General features: G+C 47.5%; 1 protein-coding gene across 1 annotated transcript in view; it reads left to right on the top strand.

Annotated features, from left to right (window-relative positions):
• SKAP1 (src kinase associated phosphoprotein 1) overlaps window positions 1–23,697 on the top strand; it is a gene marked incomplete at both ends in the record, with an annotated part of 120,640 nt that overhangs the window by 24,613 nt on the left and 72,330 nt on the right. The window contains 1 exon segment of the mRNA XM_079546980.1: window positions 1,736–1,852. Coding sequence (XP_079403106.1) covers window positions 1,736–1,852 — 117 coding nt within the window.

Raw genomic sequence — 23,697 nt, 5'->3', positions numbered from 1 at the left:
TATGCATGCAACAGCTACTCCTGATGTTCAAGGCAGTGACTTATTCTTGCAAGTAACTTTGCTGCCCAGGTCCTTGTTCCAAGCAATGCGCTGCAGCCACGCTTCGATGCATGAGCTGCTCCTCCCCAGAATGGCTGCATGGTGCTGTGCTGCCTCCTGCTACTCAGAAACCATAAACAGTTTGCTCGTTATCACAATAATGCTGCACCTGTATCTCGTTATAGGGGAACACCTGTTACCTCAGTGTTGGCTTGAAAAGCCTGGAGCACTACAGTGCAGTTTGCTTGGTTCTTGTAAGGGATTAAGGCTGAGTGGGTTTGCAGGAGCTGTCTTGCAACGCTGCTATTGTTGCAGTGCTGCAAATAATCAGGCCTACAACACTGCAGCATGGCAGGTAGGAAGGCTGCTCATTAGAATGCATGTGTGTGGTGCAAGAATGGAAGATCTCTGCAGTACAACTCCCACTTGTGTGTCCATGCAGCAGGAATTGCAGCCTGCCCTTTGGCATTGGGGACCTGCAGCTTTTTCTTCTTGGTGTGACAAGAGGTGAGATGCAGATACTGAATGATGCACTTTCTAAAAGTTATTTTCATAGAATCCTAGAATGGCCTGGGTTGAAAAGGACCATGATGCTCATCTGGTTCCAACCCCCTGCTGTGTGCAGGGTCACCAACCAGCAGCCCAGGCTGCCCAGAGCCACATCCAGCCTGGCCTTGAATGCCTGCAGGGATGGAGCATCCACAGCCTCCTTGGGCAACCTGTTCCAGTGCCTCACCACCTTCTATATGAAGAACTTCCTCTTAATATCCAACCTAAACCTCCCTATTTTCTGAATATATATATATATTTTTCCTTAATCAGACTGCATGCTGGGATGGCTGCTGGAAGCAAATAAGCACAGAGCTGGAAAGAGTGCTGCTTCCTCAGTACATTTCTTGGTGGAGGGAGGAGGACACCCTCCTGTTCCAGCCCTTCATTACCTTTTCATCAGTGCTTGATTCAAACTGCAGGGCACGGTTTCTGTGTTTGCTAAGATAAACCTTGTTTGGAACTTAGATTTTTTTTTTCCCCTGTTTGAATGCAATTAACATCAGCTGAAAACTCACCTTTGGTGCTGTTTGCTGTGTGCTGAATGAGGAGCCAGCTGTCTTTACCTCCGTTATCAGCAGTCTGGGCTGTGTGTATTCAGGAAAAAAATAAAAAAAAGGCAAAAAAAGTTGAAAGATGGCTTTTTTTGCTTTGTTTGAGCTCAGCAGTCTTTTGTCCTCCATGCAGCCTACATGTGCTCCACTTACATTAAAGTTTCATGTTAACATCTTTTCCTGTTGTAACTGAGTGCTTTGTGCATAAAACCCAGTGTCTGTAACAATACAGGATTCCTCATTGTAGTGAAAGGGGTGATAGGATTCCATGATCTCCTTTTTACAGATGCTGAGTGCAAGAGCATTGAATGGCACAGGCCTTGGGGCCAGGCTGCCAGAAGCTTAGCTTTCCAACCTCATCCTTGTGTGCCCTCCAACTCTGTACATACACAACATGGGTTCTGTGGCAGCACAAATGAGCTGCCTTGGGCCCTGAACGCTTCATCCAGCCTTATTACCCACCAAAGTGAGTTTGGGGTTGGTCGAGGACCTCAGTGGAAGGTTGGAAATGGGAAGAAACCCTTCTCAGTGTAGGAAATACGTTTCGGATTTGGCAGTATCTTCACTAAAATGAAGCTCTGCTCTCTTTCCAGGAGAGAATCAGCACGATGCTGGCTTTGGGCAGGACAGTTCTGATGAAAATCAGAGCTGGAGTTTGGCCCCTTCCGTGACATCTGAAGTCTCACTGCCATTGGACCTGCAGGATGATGGTAAGTCACTGCTAGCCCTTAAAAGTCATGTGAAGAAGGTGGAAATGGTGTGACTCGTATCTCATCCATCTCATAACACTGGAGGTGTTGGTTTTTATTGCTTGATGCCTGTTTTATCAATGCTGAGAAAACGTTACAGCAATCCTGAATTGAATGCAGCACTGCTGAAGCTCAGGGCATTCTGTGATCATCCTGGAGCAAATTGGAATTGGTTCTTCTGTGTTTTGTGTGGGCAACAGTGATGGGAAAGAGCAGAAATTTGACAAGTGGTGGTGTTTTCTGAAATTAAAACACAACTTCTGGGTGCTTTTCTTCTTGGGTGCTCATCCTTATGCTTCAGAGGGGTCACGTTGTCTTCCCAAAGCTTCTTTCCTTCCATCTTATGAAAATTAGGCTCATTTCATAGAATCATAGAATGGCTTGGGTTGGAAGGGACCTCTAGGATCATCAAACTCCAACCCTCCTGCTGCATGCAGGGCCACCAAACTCCATATCTGATACTAGACCTATATGCACTATATACAGCTCATAGATCAAACACCTTGATAGAGGTCATCTGAAAGATTTTGTTTTAATTTCATTACATTCCTACTAAAAATACTGAATCCATCTCTTCTCTGTTTGAGATACAATAGAGATATTTGAGATATAACAGAAAGAATCATCTCAAACAGAGATGATGAGAGATGGTTTAAATCATCTCTGAAAAGCCTTTTTTGGGTCCTTCTAGTGCTTGGGAGTTTGGAGCTCTGTCTTCCCAATGGCATAGAAGCTCTCCCAGCTGAGCAGGGGAGGTGAGCTGGCACACTGAGACCAAGGGAATATTCCAGAGCATTCAGTGCCAGACAGAGGTTTCCTGAGCAAAGAGTTGCTGTGATGTTCTCCTCTGCTTGCGAGCAATGCTTTAGGGCTGATGGATTTGTGCTCTGCTATTGAAATTGGAGCCTACAGAGTGGAGACAGTTCTGTCTTCTCTGGGGTTATCTGTGGGCCCCAGTGAAGGCTTGATTGCTTTGGTCTCAGGTTCTCAATCTCCTCCTTCCTACAGATCTTGTTTCCTCCTCCTCTTTCACTTCCCGTGCACTTTCCCCAATGCTCTCTTTCTCCCCACTCCTCATCCTTTTTCCCTTTCATTTTCTCTGCTCCTTTCCCTATTCCTCTCCACCTCTTCCTGCTCCCATTTATTCTTTCACATCCACTCCCACTCTCGTTAGTGAATTGGTAGTCATCAGTCAAGAGCACAGAGCAATGAGGATTTATTTGGGATGAGGCCATAAGAGCTGATGGGCACCAAATTTAGTTTCCTTGTGCTGTACAAAGCACCAGGCTTATCTGTCACAAGAATTGATTCATGCTATTAAAAATGGCTTCATCGAGACCGATTAGAGACAAGGTTGGTCTGATAGTTGGGAAAAGAGGTGTGGAATTTGGGTTCAGCTCCTTGAAGGCATCAGGAATGATGCAGCGTGCCGATGGAGAGCGTGAGATAGGGATAATGAACGTTGGGGCTAATTGGGGCATGAAAGGGTGCTGAGGAGCTCAGCCTCATCAGGTGAGCAATGTCTTCACGAAGTCTAGGCTTTCTCCTGGCATGTTTATTAAGCTTGTCTGAGAAAGTATTTGCTTTGCTAACTTGGAGCGGTGGTTTTTGGCAGCCCGAAGGGGCAGAGTTTGACATAACACTTGTGAGGTATGCAAACACTTGGCACCCCTGGAGATCTTCAGACGCAGATGAGATGCCAGGCTCGATGGAAGGCCGCCCAAGTGGGGGTGAATGGCCAGGAGGAGGTGGATAAGAGAGAGAAAAATCGCATGCAACAAAAAGAAAGGGGGGAAGAAACCGGCTTTGAGTGCAGTTACATTGAAATGAGGTGTTGGCTCCTGGGAGTTGATAAAAGCGCTGAATGTCAGCGAATTATGGGCCTTGTGTGTGTTCATTCTAGATGAAAGTTGGACAGTTTTGGCTGATTGGATTCAGACTGTTGGCAGTCTGGAACAGTAAGGCTGAAGGAAAAGAAAAGCTAAATTCTGGGTGATCTTTTATGGTCCATTCCAACCCAAGCTATTGTATGAACTCCCCAGTGTTATTAATTCAAGGCTTCAGTGGAAACAGAGCCCTCTGACTGGGCTGATGCTCTTTGCTGCAAAAAACAGGGGAGTTTGGGGGCAGCAAAGCCACCACTGTTCACTTTCATTCTGCACAGACCTCTCCTTCCTTGCTCTGAACTCGTGTTGGGAATCAGAGATCCTTTCAAGCTGTCTCTGGAGGGAGCAAGAGGGGCTGTGCGAGTTGGGGATGACTTTACTCAATGAGGCATGGCCCTGCTCTGTAGGATTGTCCCTAATGAGTGATTAAGAAGCTAATGTTTGTACAGCGCTGGGAGGCTGCGAAGCTCAAAGCAGAAGCACAAAGTACTGCCATAATGAGAAGTATTTCTGATGAGACACTTCCCACGTAATGTACTCTGCTCAGACCACGGCGGACTTTTCAGAAAATATTTTCTTTTAAATGGATAGATTGCTCAGTCTGCCAGTGCTCTGTGATTTAGTTTTCCTGAGCGTAAGGTATCGCTTCCTCAGGGGCTGGAGAAGGCTGCAGCTTTAACATTTAGCACTTTTAGATATTGCTTTATCGGTTTTGTTTGTTTGTTCTCTTCTTTTTTTCTTTTCTTTTTTTCTTCCCCTCGGCTCTTCAGCAGCGCTGCTCCCATCATAACAAAGCCAGTGATGCCTTACTGCAGGGACACTGAGGCAGCAGCGAAATGACTCGCCCCCATGTCAGAGCATCACATGGAGCTGGGGGTTGTGGCCGCTGCAGCCCCTGTGCTGCTGGTGTCACCAGGAGAGGAGCAACCATATATTGGCATAACAGAGGTGCGTGTTAGGAAGGGAGCATAACTCACAGTGACAGGAGTGTGCTTTACGGGTTCTGTTAGGCATGGTTTCCGTGGTAAGAAATCTCGGTTCTGACTTGCAAGATTTTTTCCATCGTGTCTGTGGGCAGACAAACAGCTCAACCAGTTCTGTGTGTTTTTAAAATGTCGAAGTTCTGAGCGCTTGAAAATCAAATCCTTTGGCAAAGACGCCCTTTGCTTCGTAAAGACCTGCTTAAAAAATAGCTTCTGTCTTAACAGCTGTGGAGGGCAGTAGGTAAGATGGTCCATCACTGCGCCCCAGTGGCTTGGGGGAGAGGGGGCCAAGATAAAATGGAACTGTGATACTGAATGTTTGGGGGGTGGGGAGGATGGATTAAGAAACTGTGAAGAGGTGATGCATCTTTGATTTACTTCTTAAACCTGTTTGCATCCTGGAGAGGCACTATTTGCTCCTGCTTGGCCTTCTGTTACACATGAGTGGGTAGGGAAAATCCTGCAGCGAGTTTTCTGCTCTCTGCAAGAAGGGCTTGACAAGCCAGCCTGGAAATGCAGGGGATGAGGCTGCAAAGCTCTCTTGGAAGTTGCTGCCTTGTCCCTGCTGGCCTCCACGCATCCCCTGCACGCACCAAGCGTTTGCCTTCGGGTGTCACGTTTTCCTTTGATGCTACTCAGCAGCACCGAACCGTTCTCTCCGAAGCATTCAGTGCTCTGAACCGTGCGTGCTCCCCGGCTTCCAGACAATCCGTACGCATGCAGCTACGCCTTCTGCTTTTAATTCCCCCCCGTCTTTCCTACGTGTTTCTGTTGGGGGCTGTGGGGACAGCGATCCCAACCTCGGGGTCCGCCGCCCACCCCGCCTGCAGGGCGCTCGCTGTCGGCTGGCGGAGTTCCGCAGCGCCCCCTGGTGGCGCGGAGGGGAAGTGCCGTCCGGGCGAGGGTTGGACGTGCGGTCGGTCGGTCTGTCGCGATGTTGGTTTTTTGTTTTTGTTTTTGGTTTTTTTTTTGGTTTTCGTTTGAACCTTGAAATAAACGGCTGTATGGAAAGAAACGAGCAAACAGGTTGTTTCGCGAAATTTCTTTCTATCGCCGCGGGAGCGCGAGCAGCGGGTTTTGGCAGCACGGCGTGGGCTGAGCGACACCCTTGGGTTGGCTCAAAAATGGCACAGTTTTGTTTTTTTTCCAAAGCCGAAGTGGAAATTGTGGGTTTTCTTCCCCAAGCTGCGGTGCTGGGGAGGCACAGGGCGGCCACACGTGTGGGCAGCAGGCTCAGGGCTGGCAAGGCACAGGCAGCTCGAGCCACAGCCCAGCGAGCTGCAAGCCCCAATGCTGCTGAAGTTTGGGTATGATTTCCCTTAAAAACTGCATGGAATAAAAAGCAGACTAAGAACCTGACTGTTGCAGAAATTCTGAGTGTCTGCAGGTTCAATAGCCTGTATGGATCAAACCCGGAATGTCCACAAATGAGTGCCTTTTACAGGTTGAAAGCTTTATATATATATATTTTTCTTTTAAAATCCCATTAGAAGCAATTATCTCTGTCTCCCCAATGTCCAGACATGTCCTTTGTTGCTTCTGACTGTGTTGTTATAAACTTGCTGTTGATGTACTTGATGAAACAGCAAAAGAAACGCTTTGGAAATGGTCTGACAGGCATCCCTTGTGGCTCCTTTCCTTGGGCATCATCCCATGGAGCCAAGGCTTAAAGCGTAGCTGGGTCACAGTTTTGTAGGACATCAATTCTGTACCAGGACTGTCTGTAGGTCTGGATGGGAGTTTTGCTGAAGAGAGGAGAACATGGAAAAATCCATTGAATGAATGAGTTTCTAAGAAATGATACTGATGCTGTGTGATAGAAAGAAATTGGGCTTCCTTAGAGCTCCCATTCTTTGATTTATCGTTTTCTGAGTGCGTCATAACATCTGTACTTTTCAAACCCAGTGTGATGGCGTCTCTGGCACTGTGCACATCAGCCCTCTGAATGGTCCTGTGGTCAAAAGCTTTGGCTGTGTTTTATGCAGAGCAGCTCTGCTCACCTCTGTGTGAAGGGTTATTGCTGTGGGGTGGAGAGGAGGAAGGTGGGCTGCCAAAATAGCTGTGAGTATTACACAGGAGAGCTCAGGCCTTTGGAGCAAATGGGCAGAGGTAAGAGGAATGCCACCAAGATTTCCAGCTTTCATTTCAAAACCAAGCAACCCAAAGCAGCTTCGTGTTGTCCTTTGGGATTTTTCAGCTGCAGCAAAGTGTCGTGTGAGTAACAGGAAGTCACTCTGAGTTGTGGCTGCTCCCATCAGCTGGGCACGGTGAGCTGCACGTGAGGGCACCTGCCTGAGCCCACGCTTCTATGGGTGCTCATTTTCAGCTCAGAGCCATTTATTTTGCCCTGAGATGTTTGGAAGACGATCCCAGGGTCTGTTAATGAGCTCAGGGGGTCTGGAGGAAGGCTGCTGAATGGGATGAATGCAGCTGAATGGGATGCGAGGTCCTGGTGGCTGTTTGCAGCTGTCAACATCAGGGCTGTTTTTATGCATGGCTGCGATTGTCTTTGCCTTTGGGTGTTCCATGCCTCGGTTTGTGGCTTGGAAGGGGTTTTTAGCCCTAACCACTGTGATGTTTGTTTGGTTTTTAAGCTGAGATTCTGCAGTGATTCCTTATTGCGAGAGCTCTTAAAAATAAAACCCAAAATGTTATGAAATGTGGTGTAAAATCTCAGCAGTGTGAGTCTGTGGCACCTCAGACAAGAGTTATAACTCAAGTTACGTAGACCTCAGCGCAGTGCTAATAACTTATTAATGCAGCTTTTCCAAAGCAAAAACCTTTACTTCTCCACTCGTTGCCAACAGGGGAAAGCATAATTAAAGTTTTTTTTTGTTGTTTTGTTTTTTTTTTCTTCTGATTTTTTCATAAGCACGGGATCCAATGGATAGATGTGCTTTCCATACCTGGAGGACAGCCCTTCACAACGAGGTGCTATGGGGATTTTTTGGGAAGATGCTTGATAGAGCATAGGCAAGCAAGGAGCATTGAGTGCTGACTGCAGCAGGCAGTGCCCTCAGCCTGTGGGTTATTTCAGTGGGGCTCAGGGAGGTCTAGGAAGTGTCTCAGCCTTCTCTTCTGGCAAACGGAGCATCCCTGTGTCAGACCCATGTGAATGATGGAGGTGTGGGTTACAGCGGCGGGGGGGCTGGGATCACACACCCGCCTCCTAAAGGCCTTTTTTATTCATGAGGATGTAAATCTGAGGCGTTTTGTGTCTCTGTATTCTCTCCCCGGCAGAGGGATCGATGGGCAAGAAATGTAACGTTAACGAAGTGTCGGGGTGGAACTTCATCACCTCTCCTGTTCTGCTCGTTGTTAAAGAAAGCAATTTCAGCTTCCTGCATTGCTAGGGGGCAGAGCATCTCAGTGTGAGCCCACGTACTGCAAAAGGAAAGAGGGTCAGAGATGCTCGGGTTGAGATAATTGCAAGGGTAGGTTTCAGCTTGGCAAAGATGTTGGTTTTGATATTTTGCTTGCTAGAATTTTGAGCATAATGACATAGTTAGCAGGGGAGGGCTCTTCCTAATAGCAAGGCGGATTGTCTGAGACCAGGGTGAACTTCCCTTCGTGCATGGGACACATCTGTAGGACGAGTGGACGCATGAGCCAGCAGAACATGGGCTTTCCCCATGCTGCGTGCTGCATGGATGGGATAAAACAGCTTCATCCCATAGACAGGGTTAGGTATTGTGTGCTGGCTGGAACTGCTCGTGGGAGCTCCAGAGGTACATTGCAGGATCAATCTGAGCTCACTAACAGTCCTGAAGTACGAAATTCCCAGCTGAGAGAAATGGTCTGGACAGCAATAAAAGCCCTTGCTATATATACACACATTAACACATGCTCAGCTACTGCTGACTTCATTGTGACTTAAGCACCAACGTGAATATTTGGTTCAGTGTGAGCCATGGGGATACATTAAGTTATTACTCAGGTTGATGTAGCACTGAAAATCACTGCATGCAAAAAATAAAGCCACTGTCCTGGAGAATTTAATTTAAAGTCTGCTTATAATAAATTCCAAAGTGAAACGTTTTAAGGGACAACTGGAGGAAGGAAAAGGAGGGAAAAGCCTTTTTTTTTTTTTCCTTTTTCTTTAATTTCTTTCATTTCTCCTATCAGCGTAAGGGATGAAGCAGAGTTTCACCCAGCTGGCTGCTTCTCCAGCAGAAGCAGAGGGGCTCTGCTGGTGCTTGGCACTGTCATTCTGCAGGAGGGCATTGCCGTGCTGATGTGCACGTGTCATTTGGAGCAGCTTTGAAGGCATCCGATGATGAAGTGCTTCTTGAAACAAGCAAAACTTTTCTTGTTGAACCCTCTGAGCAAGCTGGCAGCTGAAAGGGCCGGTGTATCCGTGCTGATTCTTGGGCTGTGCTGCTGGGCTGAGACCTGCATGCATTGGGGCACAGCTTATGGGATGCCGAGCAGATGCTGGGATGGCAGCTCTCAGCCAGCATCTGGGAAGAGCAGCCGAAACAATCAGCACCATCCTTCAACCCGATAATGCTTTCTCACCAACTAATAGCTCCTTGTTCATCAAGGAAACGAATGTGTGCTGAGGTGACACGCTCTTCACCCACTGCTCTTTGTTCTGGGGTCCTCCAGACTGATTTTATCAGCTCCGGCGCTGACAAATGTCCCCCCAAACTTTAACGCTATGTAAAATTGAGTTATGGGGTTTTAAGGTTAGACTCCTCTGGCTGAAGGTTGATTGTCTCCGAGAGATAAAGGAATCAGTACTCAACAATAACAAAATCTTTGCCATAGGATAATGCCTGTTATTGAGCTCACAGCTCTCTTTTATTTGGTTACAAAGCTTCGCCACTATTTTTTCTCCCTGCGCTCGTAGGGTTTAAGTGGGAGCTGCTGTTGGAAATTGGTGAATTGCTGCTGTTCCTCTCCCCACCCTCACTGTGTGCTTGCACAAACACTCAGGCAGATGGATCAATTCTTCCCATTGCCCAAGGCTGTGTGTTTAACCGAGTTACCCTCAATATGGCACCTCCATAGCACTCGGGGTGGCCTTTGGAGGAAGAAACCTTGACTTCCTCACCCAGACAAACCCAAAGGCGACCCAAGGTGTAGGAGAGCATTCGAGTGGTCTTGCAGTGAGATTCAGTCATCAGAATGGAAGGCACAATCTCCACAGAGCTGGGGCTGATGTGGAGTGCAACCCACTTGACCCAGGTTGGGAATGGCATCTTTGTTCCTGGGAGCCCCGAGCACCTTGTGCACATCTCTGGCCAAAGAGCTGTTTTGTATTTAGTAATGAGGCTCAGCCATCTGCTGTATGTATAGGTGGTCTGCAGAGGATCTAAGCATGGCAAAAAGTAATGGAATTTGGGGGAAGAAATCGGAAGTTTATTTTAATTTTAAATATATAGTATCTGGGGCAAAGGCATTTGGTGCCGGAGCAACCTAATGCTCCCAAAGGAGTTGCCTGGAGGGGCTGGCAGACAGGCAGAGAAGTCCCAACATCTAAGGGAGGACAAAATTTAGTGGAGTGAAGCTGCCCATGCTCTCTAAACTCCTTCCAGATCCTGGGAATGCTCTCCCTCCCCTGATAACCACCTGATGCATGGGGTGTGTGGGGAGATGTGCGAGATAGGGGTGACGTTTCCTTGATGATTTGGAGCGCTCAGGTTGGTGGGGTCAATGTTGGGATGTAGGGTTGTCCTGTCCACCTCTCATAGCTCATCCCTCTGCTTTACCTGCTCTTGGTTACCCAAAAGGACAGAACTCTGCTGAACCCCCAAAGGCTGTGGGCATCTGCAGGAGTGATCTTTGGGTCAGTGAAGCTTTCCAATCTACCCTAACTCTTGCCTCCTTATTCAAGAATTGCTCACTAGATATTTATATCCTTAAATATCAGAGCTGTGCATGTCATTTAGTGGAGGTTACAAAACTGATGTGCCATGAGCTTTGAGATCTGAATGTTAATATACTTCTGGCCCAAGGTGTGCTGGCTGCTAACCTCAACTCAGACCCATTTTCTCACCTCCTATGGGGGGATGCACAGACAGGGGCAGAGGCTGGCATCCCCAATGGTAAAACAGAACATCCTCCAGTGCTGAATGTGCAGTGAATTACCTTCCTTTTTTTTTTTTTTGTTACCCTGGTTTATTCTTCAGCGACTTGAACCTCGTTTTATTGTTCTATCTGTATGCCTAACCTCTCAATGTCCCCTACTATTATTTCCTCTGCTTTCACTTGATATTTGCATTACCACCTAATTTAGTATCTTCCTGCTCATTGAATTAATGGACTGTTTACTTGCCTTAGATAAAATGGGGACTGATACCCTGCAGTACCCCAACACAGACGCTTCTCCCCCACGTGACGCAAAGCCATTTATCAGCAGCTTTTGTCTGTGGCCCTTGGGCCAATTTTCAGCCTGTGACGATTGCTTCTATCCGAGAGGAGGGAAATTAATTTTTTTTTTTTTTTTCTCCAGTGAGATTTGCTGTGGCACCGCATCAAACGCTCAGTAAAGTCTCCAGATATATTGCATCTTCCCCATTACCCTCCGTCTGCTAATTTTGCGGCTTGATCAGAAAGGCTGACCATATGTGCCTGAGGTCATTCCCTCGTTGCAAACCCAAAGGTTGCTTCTTGCCACGAAGGCAATTATTGCCTAGGTGCTCATAAAGTAATTGACTCCCTTTTCAGTTTTTAATCTGGTCTGTTATTTTATGAGCGTGACATGAGATTTGTGGGAGCGTTTTTCAGCTTCACCTTGGTGGTGTGTTTTTAAATTTGGGTGCTACCTTGGATTATTGCCCTCTCCCCTTCTCTTATCTATCTGCTGTGATTAGAAGGGATGGCCGATGGTTTGTTACGCTGGGGAACTCTGTTAATGTCATTCCTCAAAGACTTCATGCAAATGGAGATTGGTGAGAAGGAAGGCACGGCTTGGAAGTGTAGAACCTTCACATAGGGGTATATCTGTCCTGTTCTGTGCTCACCTCCTAGAGCTGATGTAGGAAAGCTGGCGCTTACCTGAGCAATATCTGATGGAGAAGTGCACGACTTCTGCTCCTTTGAGTTGTAATGGCATCTCCCAAGTGGGTGAGAATTCTTTGCTGCCAACATTTCGCCACATCTGTCATCTAGTGGACATCGGGGCGGTGACACTCCTCTTAAGATGGGTTTCCAGTTTGCTTTCTGTCAAGGTTGATTTAAAGGTGCTTTATTTCCGACTGTTAAGTGGAAATTCTACATCTGCTTTGAGTGCTTTCCTGGGTCTGCTCGCTCTGCTTGACTGGATGCATCAATTAATATTGGGGAAAAAATGCACCTTATTTGGAATCGAGGACATTTTTGGTACCTTTTCTTTTCAAATGCAATTTGAATGAGTGGATCAAAAATGCATCAGTTTTATAGTGGAGGTCTTGCAAACCCACTCATACCTGAAGATAAAAAACCCCAACCCAATAACAGAAAAGTAAAGCAAGATGATTGGAAAACGAGCCCACTTTTACGATGGAAAACTTGCCAGCCCTGCCAAGGGAAAGGAAGGCCAGACAGTATCAGTGTTTGAATATTCTCTTTTGCTTCTTTTCTTTGATATGCAAACTTGCTGCTGATCAAAGAACTCTGGGAAGAGGAGGACAATAGTGCAGAGCATGGCGGCTGGGTTCTGGCTCCTGGGTTTGATCCCATGACCAGGACTGGGATGGTGCTGTGCTCCCCTCCCCCTGGTCCTCCTGCTCAGCCCCGGGTTCACGGAGCAGCAGGGGAGCGAGGGGCACACGCACAAGCCCCGAGGTTGCAAAAATGCCATAAAATGGCTATAGCTCTGTCGCCTACAAAGCCTCCATCCCTCTTGGGTACCCCAGTATGCTAAATCTGTGGGTTCAGGCTTGGGGCAGGTGGTAGGATTTGCTCCTTTAATCTTCACTGTCTATTTATTACAGTGGAGCTCCAGGGCATCTGAGCATGGCCTTTCTTGCCAAGAGACCATAACAAATGGCTGCACTACCTCTGACACAGAGCCGGGCTTTGCGCACCACCTATCTGCGCTCTTCGGCGTTGGCTCCTTCTGTCTCCGCTTCTCCTTTTGTTAGGATGCTGATAAAACTGGAGAGAGCAGGAAGGGATGTGAATGCACAGAGCAGCTCCGGGTGACCCCAGGCACCTGCCCTCCCCCTGGCTTCCTGTCTGCCCTTGGCTCATTTGTCAGGGGGGGATGCTCACCTTGCGGATGAGAAACCGCTCTGCCCCGGGCCATGGGACCGTGACTTAGGGTAACCCTTTTCCCTTTGTTTACTCTTAGGTATTGAACCCTTTTGCAATTGCTAATTATTTTTCAATTACCCAAGACAAATGCAAAGGTTAGGGAGGTGCCATTTCTCAGTGACCCCGCTTGTCAATCGCGGCGACTCTTTATTAATGTCGGAGCTGGGTTTGTTAGATTTTTCTTGGTGGTTTTAAAGAATAAGAGAAAGCATCTTGAATTGCAGAGGTAATTGAAGCCTCTCACTGTCTGTGAATGCTATCAGAAAGTATTAGGATGGAGGTGGGAAGTTCCTTTCATTGCAACTTAGTTTTATTTTTAATGGGGGAAAAAAAAAGCACCTATAGATAAGGTGGAGAACTGCAGCGAACCTCAGCCTTATAGAAGGCACAACAGACTTCTCCTACTCTTCTGCAAAATAATTTAATTGTTACAGTGATGTTTTGTGGTACAACCACAGTATCAAAACTCTTTTGCACCAATTTATAGCTTTGAAGGGCTCACAGTTCAAATAGGCAAAGAGACAGGACAGGGGATAATGGAGATGTGGTTACAGTGTGAAGTGATTTGCCCCCGGCACACCTAACGTTGGAGCAAACGCAGTTTGAGAGGGTGAATTGAGGATTGAGAAAACAGCCATGATGTGCACAGAGGTCCTGGATTTGCCGTATGGCTTCTACTGAATCAGAGCTATCATCTGTCTGAGAACACCCATTTTTGGCAGCTGGATGACCTTGGCTCCCTCCTTGGTTGGGTCTGGAGGGACAGGGGACGGTGGGGCCATCCAGCACCCTGATGCTCAGCTTCTGTCCTCCACGCTGGGGTTCCAGGAGGCATTGGCTGCAATCTCCGTGTCAGAATTTGGGTTCCCTGCTGCGTTAAAGCTTTTAATTCAAACATCCCAGACTCCTTGGAGGGGTCTGCAGTGTGGGGTGCAGCCTGCACAGGGGGGGTCAGGGCTGCATGTGAGATGCTGCTCAGCCTTCTTTTGTAGACCTCAGTCTCTTGGTTCCCTATTGAACTGGGGAGGCTTGAAAACCCCCCGTTCTTTTCACGAGATGGATTTTGCAGCCTGTCTCCAGGCAGCTCAAAACCCAAAGGGCATCGCTGAACACACCAGCGACAAAATAGCATCTGGGGGGAGGGAATAGGAGGACAGAAGAAGATGGAAAACCTTCTATACAATAATTAGAATAAAATTGGGGTATCGAGAATACAGGGGTCAGCTTCTGTTCACACCAATATGGCTTTCACCTTGTAGAGAAAGGCCTGCACCAGGTAATTAGGTCAAGTCAATGATTATATATCTTTAAGCGAAGTGGAAGGGACTGTAATTGTGATGAAATTTGTTTGAAGAGGGAAAGCATGGGGAATTTTGTTTAAAGGTAACGAGTTCAAAGGGTAAATGAAGTTCAAGGTTCAGTTCCTGTTCACTTCTAACAAAAAAAAAAAAAAAAAAAAAAAAAAGAGAGGAAAAAAAAGAAAGGGGAAAAAAAAAAAAAAGACCCACGCACACCAAGCAGCCAATATTTCTATCAGACGAGTTGCTTTATCTTTTGGAGAAGGGAATGGGATCATATCCCTGTAGGAAAACTGGAATTAAAACAGTGACAGCTCCTTAATGGGGCTTTCTTTCTTTAGGAGCCAACAGAAGGGTAAAACCTTGTGTAACGTTTTCTTTTCTTTTTTATCTCGTTGGTTTATTCGTCCCTTCGGAGCGCTGCTGCTCGCAGCCACCTCGAATGCAAATCGGGGACATCCCGAGATGGGGTTCTGCTGTGATATGCAAATCCCCACTTTGTTTAAGGGAACTTTTCAAGAGAGGGAAAGGCAGCTGCCAGGGCAAGCCTGGAAGGATGGGGAAAGCTTCCCAGTGTTGGGAGGCTTCAACTGATGGGGTTTCAGCTTCCCATAAAGGTCTTTGGTGGAAGTAAAGCTTTTTTTCCTGCTCGTACTGCTGAAAAGTCTGTTTTCATCCCAGGAAATGAGCAACTGAGCAAGCTGAAGAGTGGATCCCATAGCATGAGGGAGAGCTTGGATGCTCTTAGACCTGGGAGAAAAGGGCATAAGAAAACGTAGTTGGTGCTGCCCCTGTGAAAGGCTGCTCTGAAGCTGTGCATGTGAGTGTAGAGAGGAGAGCTGGGTGATACGCACGTGAGGACCTGCAGCATCACTGTGTGACCTCGGGAGTTATGATTGTGCCACCAGATCTGATCTGGGCCCTGGAGGGTTGGCCCCGTCCCTTGTGCTGCTGCATTGGCTGCAGTTGGGGTTCCCAATGCCCAGATCTGAGATTTGGGCCCAGAGTTTGCAAGTGATGCTCAAAGGTGGCTCTTCAGGGGGGTTTGTCCCCTTGTCTGTGAAGCAGGAGAGGCAGTGTTGCTGGTGATGACTGTGCTGTTCCTGCACAGGCATTGAGCCTCGCTGCTTTTCTTCTTCATGGCTCTATTATGGGGCAGGTGCCTTGTTCTGAGCACAGCCTCGGGTCATTTGACTTCATCTTGAAAGTCACTTGTAGAGGTTTAGTGCTGCCCTACCAGAAGGGGGAAAGTACCAAAGCAACCCTTGGGAGCCCCCTAAATTGGGTGGATATAGGGGGTAACCCTAAAGCATCCCACCTCTTCGTGACACTGACATTGGGCTGCGTTGCCCGTGGCCTTGGGTTTTTCTCGGGGCTGATGCTGACCTGGGGATGGCCCTGCATGCGGTGATGCGGGGTCCCACTCAGAGAGGGGTGAGCAGGGTGCAGCCTCACCTCCGCTGAACCCAAGCTGCAAATATTTCCACTCCAGCTAAATTTACTGGAAATTCAAGAACCAACACTGGGACAATATTAATGACCTCTGAGGGTATGCAGAGTTCAGAGTTTGCCTCCTGTTTACGCCACAGATCCTTTCTCTCCCTTGTTCCGGTTGCACCCATCCTATCTGCCGTATAGATTCTGTACCGCGGGGTTGTGGTTACGATGTGTTTCATGGCATTTTAATCTCGTTTTAGGTCTTTTTTATTTTTTTGCCTGGATAAATGCAACAGCGGCTTTGTGCGGCTGACGGAGGGCGCGGGGTGTCGGGTTGGGGGTCCTCTGTGAGCAGGGTGCTCCGGGGATGGGTTCAAGGTTCACTCTTTGTTCGCGTGCAATAAAAAGTCTTCAGTTATCAGGTATTTAAACCCAAATCAGCAGTTCCATATCCGTAACCTGAGCTAAGCGTTCCTCCATCTAATGGCCGCGCGGCTGTCGTTTGCAGCGAGTTGGGTGACACTCGATTTGTACTCGGTGACGGGAACAGATGGGCCTTCATTGTGCGAGCCCGCCTGTATGCAAATGTGAACGGAGTTTCACCCGGGCCCGGGCCTGACCTGACCACGCAGAGGCATTTACACCGCGCGCCCAGCCGGGGGGGCGGCCAAGGGCGATAAAAAATGGCACTCGGATAGTACCAGCGGCAGGTCAAGTTTACCATCCGTCTTGCAGAGGGGACCGCGCTGGCAACGCGGTTATTTAGTTTCAGTGTTGATGTTCGTTGCAATGAGCTCCATCATTTCACCTGTTTATGAACCCAGGATCACGGCGGCTCGCGGCAAAAACCCGGCGAGGTCGGCTCCGGGCTGCTGTGGGATGATGGGTGCCATTCCCAATGGGCGTTCTCTCATTTTCTCCTGCTGTCCTCACCGTGATGTTTTCCTCCGTGACCCCTCCCCTCACTTTTGTGTTTTTGAGGTTTTGCTTCTGTCTCTGGGAGAACCAGAAAGCCGTCAGTGCCCAAATGGGCTTTTTTTTTTTTTTTTTTTTATGATTGAAAAATTGAGAAAAATGATAATTGATGCCAGAATAAACAAGCGGCATTTTAGACATCGGCTAACAATTTTGCATGTACAGAGGCAGTGCACAATATATAATAAATCTTAACCATTTAAATGTACAACCCTTCATTAGAGTGAAAATATGAACAGCTGTAATCGCACATTTACGCCGGCGACGGAGAAAAATCTGGTTACAGTTGTCATTTTTCACGCTGATGAAGAACGGGCAGCAGGTTTCAGCACTGCTTCTGCAACGGTGGGATTTTATTCCTCCATCCCATCCCTCCTTCCTCCCACCGCCCTCTCCCCATCCCCGTACAGCGGGGCAGCAAATTAGCGCCTTTTTGCTCCCAGCAACGCTCCACTTGTATATTATTCTCCTGCTCATCACAAAAGTCGATTTCTCATGGCAATGGCAGAGCCTTCTCCTGCGGGACTGACCCCCCAAACTGCTGTTAGGATGAATGGTTGCACTTCTCCGGGACATCTGTTCTTGGAGGGGTGCTGGGAGCCGCGGGCTGGAACCGATAGAAAAGAAACGGTCACCGCAACTACAGCGAAGGAGGTTTGCTGCTGTAAATCTTATTGCTTGCAGCAAGTGGCCGCACGTCTAGGGGAGGTGTGTTGAGTGGCCAAAGGCTCCCCCCCCCCCCCCCCCTTTTTTTTTTTTTTTTTTCTTTTTTTTTTTGTGCTTTCTAAAGGCTGAAATGCCTATTTTTGCAGATCTGGAGCCAGCGGCGCGATAGCTAAAACCGCTGCAAAGCATGGTGGAATCTTCCTGCCTCGTTTTTGTAGTTTATTGGTCCTTCCGTAGGAAAAAAAAACAACAACGGAGCTCATATATATTATTAGGCAGTTGAGCCCCGTGCTCAAATCATCATGGATAGAAACGGATGGCCGGAGCTGGTGCTGGTATTTGTCCAGTCGGCGCTTGTCATAAGTGACAGGGATGATGAAAATAAGGCACTTTGTACGTATCGAGAAATTGAGGGCTTCTGAAATGGTTTTATTCCCTCGTTTTTACTCATTGAAAAGTAGGGAGGTCATTAATTTCCCGTCCCGGAATAAGGAACTGCTGGGAACAGGCGGAAGGTTTCACACGTCTATTTGTAACACAAACATCCCCGTGTGCTCTCGGATGGGCGATTGCCACCTGACCCGAAATCCACACCTTAATACACCAAATCTTTATTAAACCATCACTTAGGCGTTACTTGGATGGGCCGCGGTCACGGGCAGAACTCTCCCCGAAGTCCGAATAATTACTAAAATAAAACCAAATAAAAGGCTTCAGGACTTGGCCCATCCTTTGTGACCTTGAAATTGCTCTCTGAGGAAATCCTGGCAGGTAAAGAGAATTGGATTTATATTCTGATGTATGAAATTCCGGTCGGTTTGCGTTAAGCAGAACACGGCGCCTTCAAATTTATGGGACGAACAAAAGGATTCGTAAATGATTTTTTTTTTTTTTTCCCCCCATTATTTTCTGCAGGAGAAAAAGCTGAGGAGGTAAAAGGTGGCTGTTAGAAAATTATTGCACACCCAAAAGCAGAATTTTTTACCCCCTGAAAGCAAATCTGTTTAAAACAAAACAAAACAACGCAACTTTTTCAAGCAAGTTGATTTCATTAATTGCTGCCCTGCCTAGAATAAAGGAGCTTTCTTTTGTTTTGCTGTTTTATTTTGTTATAAGATATAAATGCTTGGGAAGCTGGAAGGTTGCTGTTCATTGCAGGAGTTCCCTGCAATGCACTGCAGCTCCTCGTTGCTGACTCCTCCGGCTCCCCTTCAAGTGCGACTCTTTCTCGTTAAGCTTCTCACGGAACCAATCTGGCTAATTTTCTCCACGAGCCTGCAGTGCATCTTCAGAACACTCCACTTTTATTATTTCAGCCTCACCCAGCGGCCTCCCGCTCTAAAGGCTGCAGCCCATGGGGATGGGCATCTCTTTTTGGTGCTGGTCCCCAAAATCCACCCAGGTGAGCTGGACAGCGTGGGGATGGGTTTCTGCCATGAAGTGGTGGCAAACCCTTGTTTTGTCCAGCATTTTGCATGCCCTGTTTTACATATATGTATATGTGTATATATGGATGTATACGTATGTATGAATATACATGTGTAATTTCTTTCTCCATATGTCTATCTTTCTCCATACCTAACCAATATCCATCTACACCCATCTATAAAAAAATATATGTATTTTTAATTCTCTTCTGTTCTTTTCTTCCTCCCACCCTCGTTCCTGACCCCGGGGCAGCAGCCGGCGAGCCTTTAAAGTTAAGGGGTGGTGGGACGGAGCGGACCCCCCCCCAGCTCCAGCCCAGCTGCAGAAGGGCTCCAGGAGCCATCTGGTGGCCACGGGGCCGCTCCGCAGCCACCCGGAGGTGGGGACCGGAGGAGAGGGGAGCAAAAGGGGGGGGGACCGTGTTCAAATATAAATCAAAGCCATCAGTCACCGGGAATCCGGAGAAAGTGGCACGGGATATAAATAGAGGCTATAACTGCGGTGACAAGCGGGGCTGCAGTTGTAAATACTCATTATCTTTCTTAATATGACACGGCGTGGATCGGGAGAGCTTGGGAAATTACAAAGGGAGGATAAAAATTAAAAGAAGGGCGAAGGGAACCGGGCGTTTTTAAACCTAAAATCTCCGTCCTGCTTTTCTGTAAAACAAAAGCACTCCCTCTTCCCCCCCCCCCCCAATTTATATTTGCTATTAATACGTATTAACTTAGCACCCTGTCTCCTCCCCAAAGCTGAGTGCGAGCCCCAAAGACATCTGTTTGCATACATTGTGTGTCAGGCAACATCAGATCTGAATAGAATTTATCTAAATTTTATATGCATGGCTTGATGTAAATTGAAATAAATTGTACGGCATACTCTGCGTGGACATATTGGTTTTTCCGTCACCGCTTGAACTTTTAACCTCGGGGTTTGAGCCGGTCACACGCTGACCCGTCTGAACTCTGCTGGTAGAGCCAAGTCTGGAGGGATGACCTTGCAGCCATGGCAACCCCGAAAGACAGTCCAGGCCTCCTGCATCCCCCCTTCCCCCCAGCCCCAAAAAACCTCAGACAAATTGGGAATGTTGGGCAGTGCATCCCGGGCACCGTCTGACACAGATGGGAAGTTTTGCTCCCTGCTCTCAGCCACTCTGCTTCAACTTCTATGCAAGGATCATGAGGATGGAGCTGGATGCCCTTCTCCCTTCCCGCTCGTGCCTCAGTTTCCCCGTGGGTCACATAGCAGAAGTGCTTTGTGGCATACAGTAGGTGATGTCTGAGGTCTTTTTTAACCCAAGCTGTCTTATGATTCTGTGATACAAAGTGGGGGTGATTATGCTCGCTGTACCTTATGCCAAAGTACTGTCTCCATAAAGTCTCAATGGCAGCAAGCTTTGTTACAGCCTTCCTCAGAGCTCGAGCAGAAGGGGAAAGAGAATTCCACCTCCTCATTGGCATCCTGAGCTCAGGCTGTGCAGCAAAGGCCCATTGCTGTCCCCAAACCTCCCCCCGGCGCCACCCACAGCACAATTCTGAGCTTTATGCCTAACAGACACCAAATTATTATTATTATTTTTTAATTTCTCAACGTTTCCAGAGTGCTGCAGAGCTCCTTCCCATCGAAAGGGGCAACTGGCAATGCGTGCAGCTGCCAGGCAGATTGCTCTGTGCACGTGTTCTGCACACAGCAATAACTCCCACTGCTGCTCGTGCACTCGAGCTGGTGTTGTGCACTTGCACCCTGTGCAATGGATTAAGTGCATCATGTGTGCATATTACACTGCAGGAAAGCATGTGGCAACGTGCAGGCATGGCCAGCTGCTCCAGGTTAATTGGGGTGGCAGCGGGCACAGGGCTGTGCTCATCTCCCCACACGGCCCTTTGGGTAGTTCACCTTTGTGCCACATCTCTGCCTCGTGCTCTGCAGGAAAGGGAAAGTCTGTGCTGCAGTCCTGCTCTGTGAGGCTAAATCTGGGTGAAGGGCATCTGCCTCTGCAGCAGCAGAAAGTCTGCAAAGCCAGAAATGGGTCTTGTGCAGTGAGGTTGGAGTGGGAAGACCAATGCCTGGGAGCTCATCCATTTCCATCCTCCCTCCTAGTGAACCCCCGCTCAGTTTGTGTCCCAGAAGCTTTTCTCAACTTCAGAAGTGCGGCGTTTGCTGTTGGAAGTTCTCTTGAAAACAATTAGGCAGTCTCTCTCTAAGCTCCAGAACAGAAAATGATTTGTCATCAGCACCACACGTAAGCATGTGCTTAATTGCTTTCCTGAGTTTCGGTGTCCAAAGGGCCTGACTGCGAGTTCCAGAGACCCCAGAACAGCTGTGAAAATACTCACTTGCTCTAAACAATGGGAATAGGAATGGGAACGGTGTTATCTCCTTGGCCAAAGGCCTTGGGCTGTATGTCCATCCCATCCCAGCTGCAGAGAGCTGAGCTCACAGGAGTTGGGCTTCTGTGGCTGCTGATGGCCCCGAAGATGTGGCCCAATCCTACAAGACCCCACGTGTGGGATCTTTGTCCCTGCTCAGCTCCTGGGGTGGAGGGAATAGGGTCAAGAGGTTCTGAAGGTCCCAGAATGGGAAGCAAGGAGCAGAGCGTGCATCTTTAGCACGTGCGGTTCTTTATGACTTCCGTTCCCCACCTGGGCCAAATGATGAGGGTTTGCTGATGTGTGGTGTCTCCCAGACAACAGAACTTAGAGATAATTTATTTAATAGATGCGACTTAAAAAAAAAAAATTCCGGTTTCCATGTAACTGAGGGTAAGTTGTATTTCATCATTACAAAGCAATAAGCAGGCGATAGATCCCTGTTTATGGCCTATTTTATCAGTATGACTTCATTGTCTTGTTTTTAAAAATTGTTGTTATGGCCCTATTATTATGAGTTAATAGGCAGAGAGCTGTAACCATAATGTAAAAGAACTTTGGCAAATCAGCTGCAATCTGCGTGACTAAGGCCCTTTTTATGCAGCGAGCACAGGGGGAGATGATGGTCCTGTGCTGATGTCCATTGCTGCGCGGGGTTGGTCGAGCTGGGGTTTGCATCTCTGCAAAAGGAGATGAAACTTTGAGCATACTGAACTGAAAACACTCGCAGCTCTGCAGTGCTCTTTCCTTCACGTCGATGATAAACCAAACTGGCACTCAGGAAAGCACAAATGTGCTCAGTAAGGCAGGCACTGAAGGGCATCCAGGTTTCTGTAAGGGAAATGCAATGCGAGAAATTGGTTAGCGATGTGAGAGCTGTGAGAGCTGCGTGAGCTGCTGGCAGGAGGAAGCCAGAACCCCTGGATGTTTGTTTTGTCCCTTACCTTTACAGCTGGAGATGTGATAGCAATAGCTGAGAGGAAAGCAGCAGACATGTAAACAGCCCAGCAATTAATGTTATAGCTCCACGTTGGTGAAAATTTGTTTTTTTTAAAGTTATTTGCTTTGCCCAATGTATTTTTAATGCACTGAAATGTTGTAATAAGGGCATAACTATTTCAGGATGCTGTTGTAAAGCAGGCTGGGATGTGGGTTGTAAAGCGTCGGGAGTATTTTGTGCAAGAAACTCCCTTTGCAGATCCTTCATAGCGAAAAAGAATCCTTTTCTGCTTTTGTCTTAGCTGCATGCATGTCTGGAACATGCTGTTAGCAATGGGGCAGAGCTGTTGGGAGTGGGCAGTGATGCCCTGTGAATCTTGCCTTCCACCTCTTTTTTCATGCTGTTTGAGCAAGGAGAGGCAAGGTTTCTTCTCTGCAAACTGCAGCATGACATTACAGGTGGTGGTAAGAATGTTAGAACTGGGGTGTTTTGTCATGCTCCTCTGTTGCAGTGGTTAAAGAGCCCTTCTCCATAGGGCTGCTCCTAATGTCAGATTTTTACCTGATTAGTTTCCATAATTCTCCTCAGTTGTAGCCCAGCCCAAGTGATGATCTGGGTTCATTTTCTCATGCATGTATTGTAGCATGCATCAACGTGGGGTTTGTAGGTTACAGCTGAGCACCCTCCTAAGCCCATTCTTGCAGGGTTATCTCAAGGAAGGACGAATATTTATTGAGAATCACCAACTCAGCATTGTTTCCTCTATCGAAATCCTGGCATTTCTGCTTCTCTTTTGGCCAACTCCTTTCCCTCCCCCTTTGCTTTCAGATTCGATTAAAAACTTGGAATTGTTTATTAAACTTGCCTATTCCCAATTCAAAGATATGAACTCTTGTATATTTTTAAGTGGAAAGAAGAGAGAAATGAGGGGAGAAAGATGAGAACTATGATCTTTTTGACCTAGTGAGATCCAGGTTCAAATATATTCTGGGATTTTGAGCAGAATGTGGTGGATTTACTGCCTATAGGGAGTTATTCCTGCTAAAAAACCTAGCCATGTGGAAGGGTTTAGCAGGGGATCTTGGTGAACCTGAAGGAAAACCCAGTGATTCTTCTGGCTCCTTTAGAAACGTGTTGTCCTTGCAAGCTGAGCATAAGGCTTGGCTGAGTTGGGTTTGGTGTTGTGTTGCTGGGCTGTGGTTAGTTGGTTTGGTCCTTGCACATTGAGTGTAACTCTTGGTTGATTTGGGTTTGGTTTGGCTTGGTTGGGTTGGGTTTAGTTGGTTGAGTTGTGGGGTTGGGTTTGGTTGGGTTGTGTTGGGTTGGGTTTGGTAAAGTTGGATTGGGTTGAGTTTGGTAAAGTTGGATTGGGTTGAATTGGATTGGGTTGGGTTGGGTTGGGTTGGGTTTGGTTGGGTTAGATTTGGTTTGGCTTGGTTGGTTTGAGTTGGGTTTGAAAGAGTGCTGTTACAGAGGGAGGAAAGGGCAGCATGCGACCATCTTTTTTATTAAGACTGATGAGATGCAGATCTCTCGTGGCTCTCTGGGCAGTTCTGTCAATACCTTGCGTATTTTCAAATATA

Source organism: Tetrao urogallus, assembly GCF_951394365.1.
Source record: "Tetrao urogallus genome assembly, chromosome: 26".
NCBI classification, from domain to species: Eukaryota; Metazoa; Chordata; class Aves; order Galliformes; family Phasianidae; genus Tetrao; species Tetrao urogallus.
The sequence above is the reverse complement of the archived record's forward strand: the minus strand, read 5'-3'. Positions and strand labels throughout refer to the sequence as shown.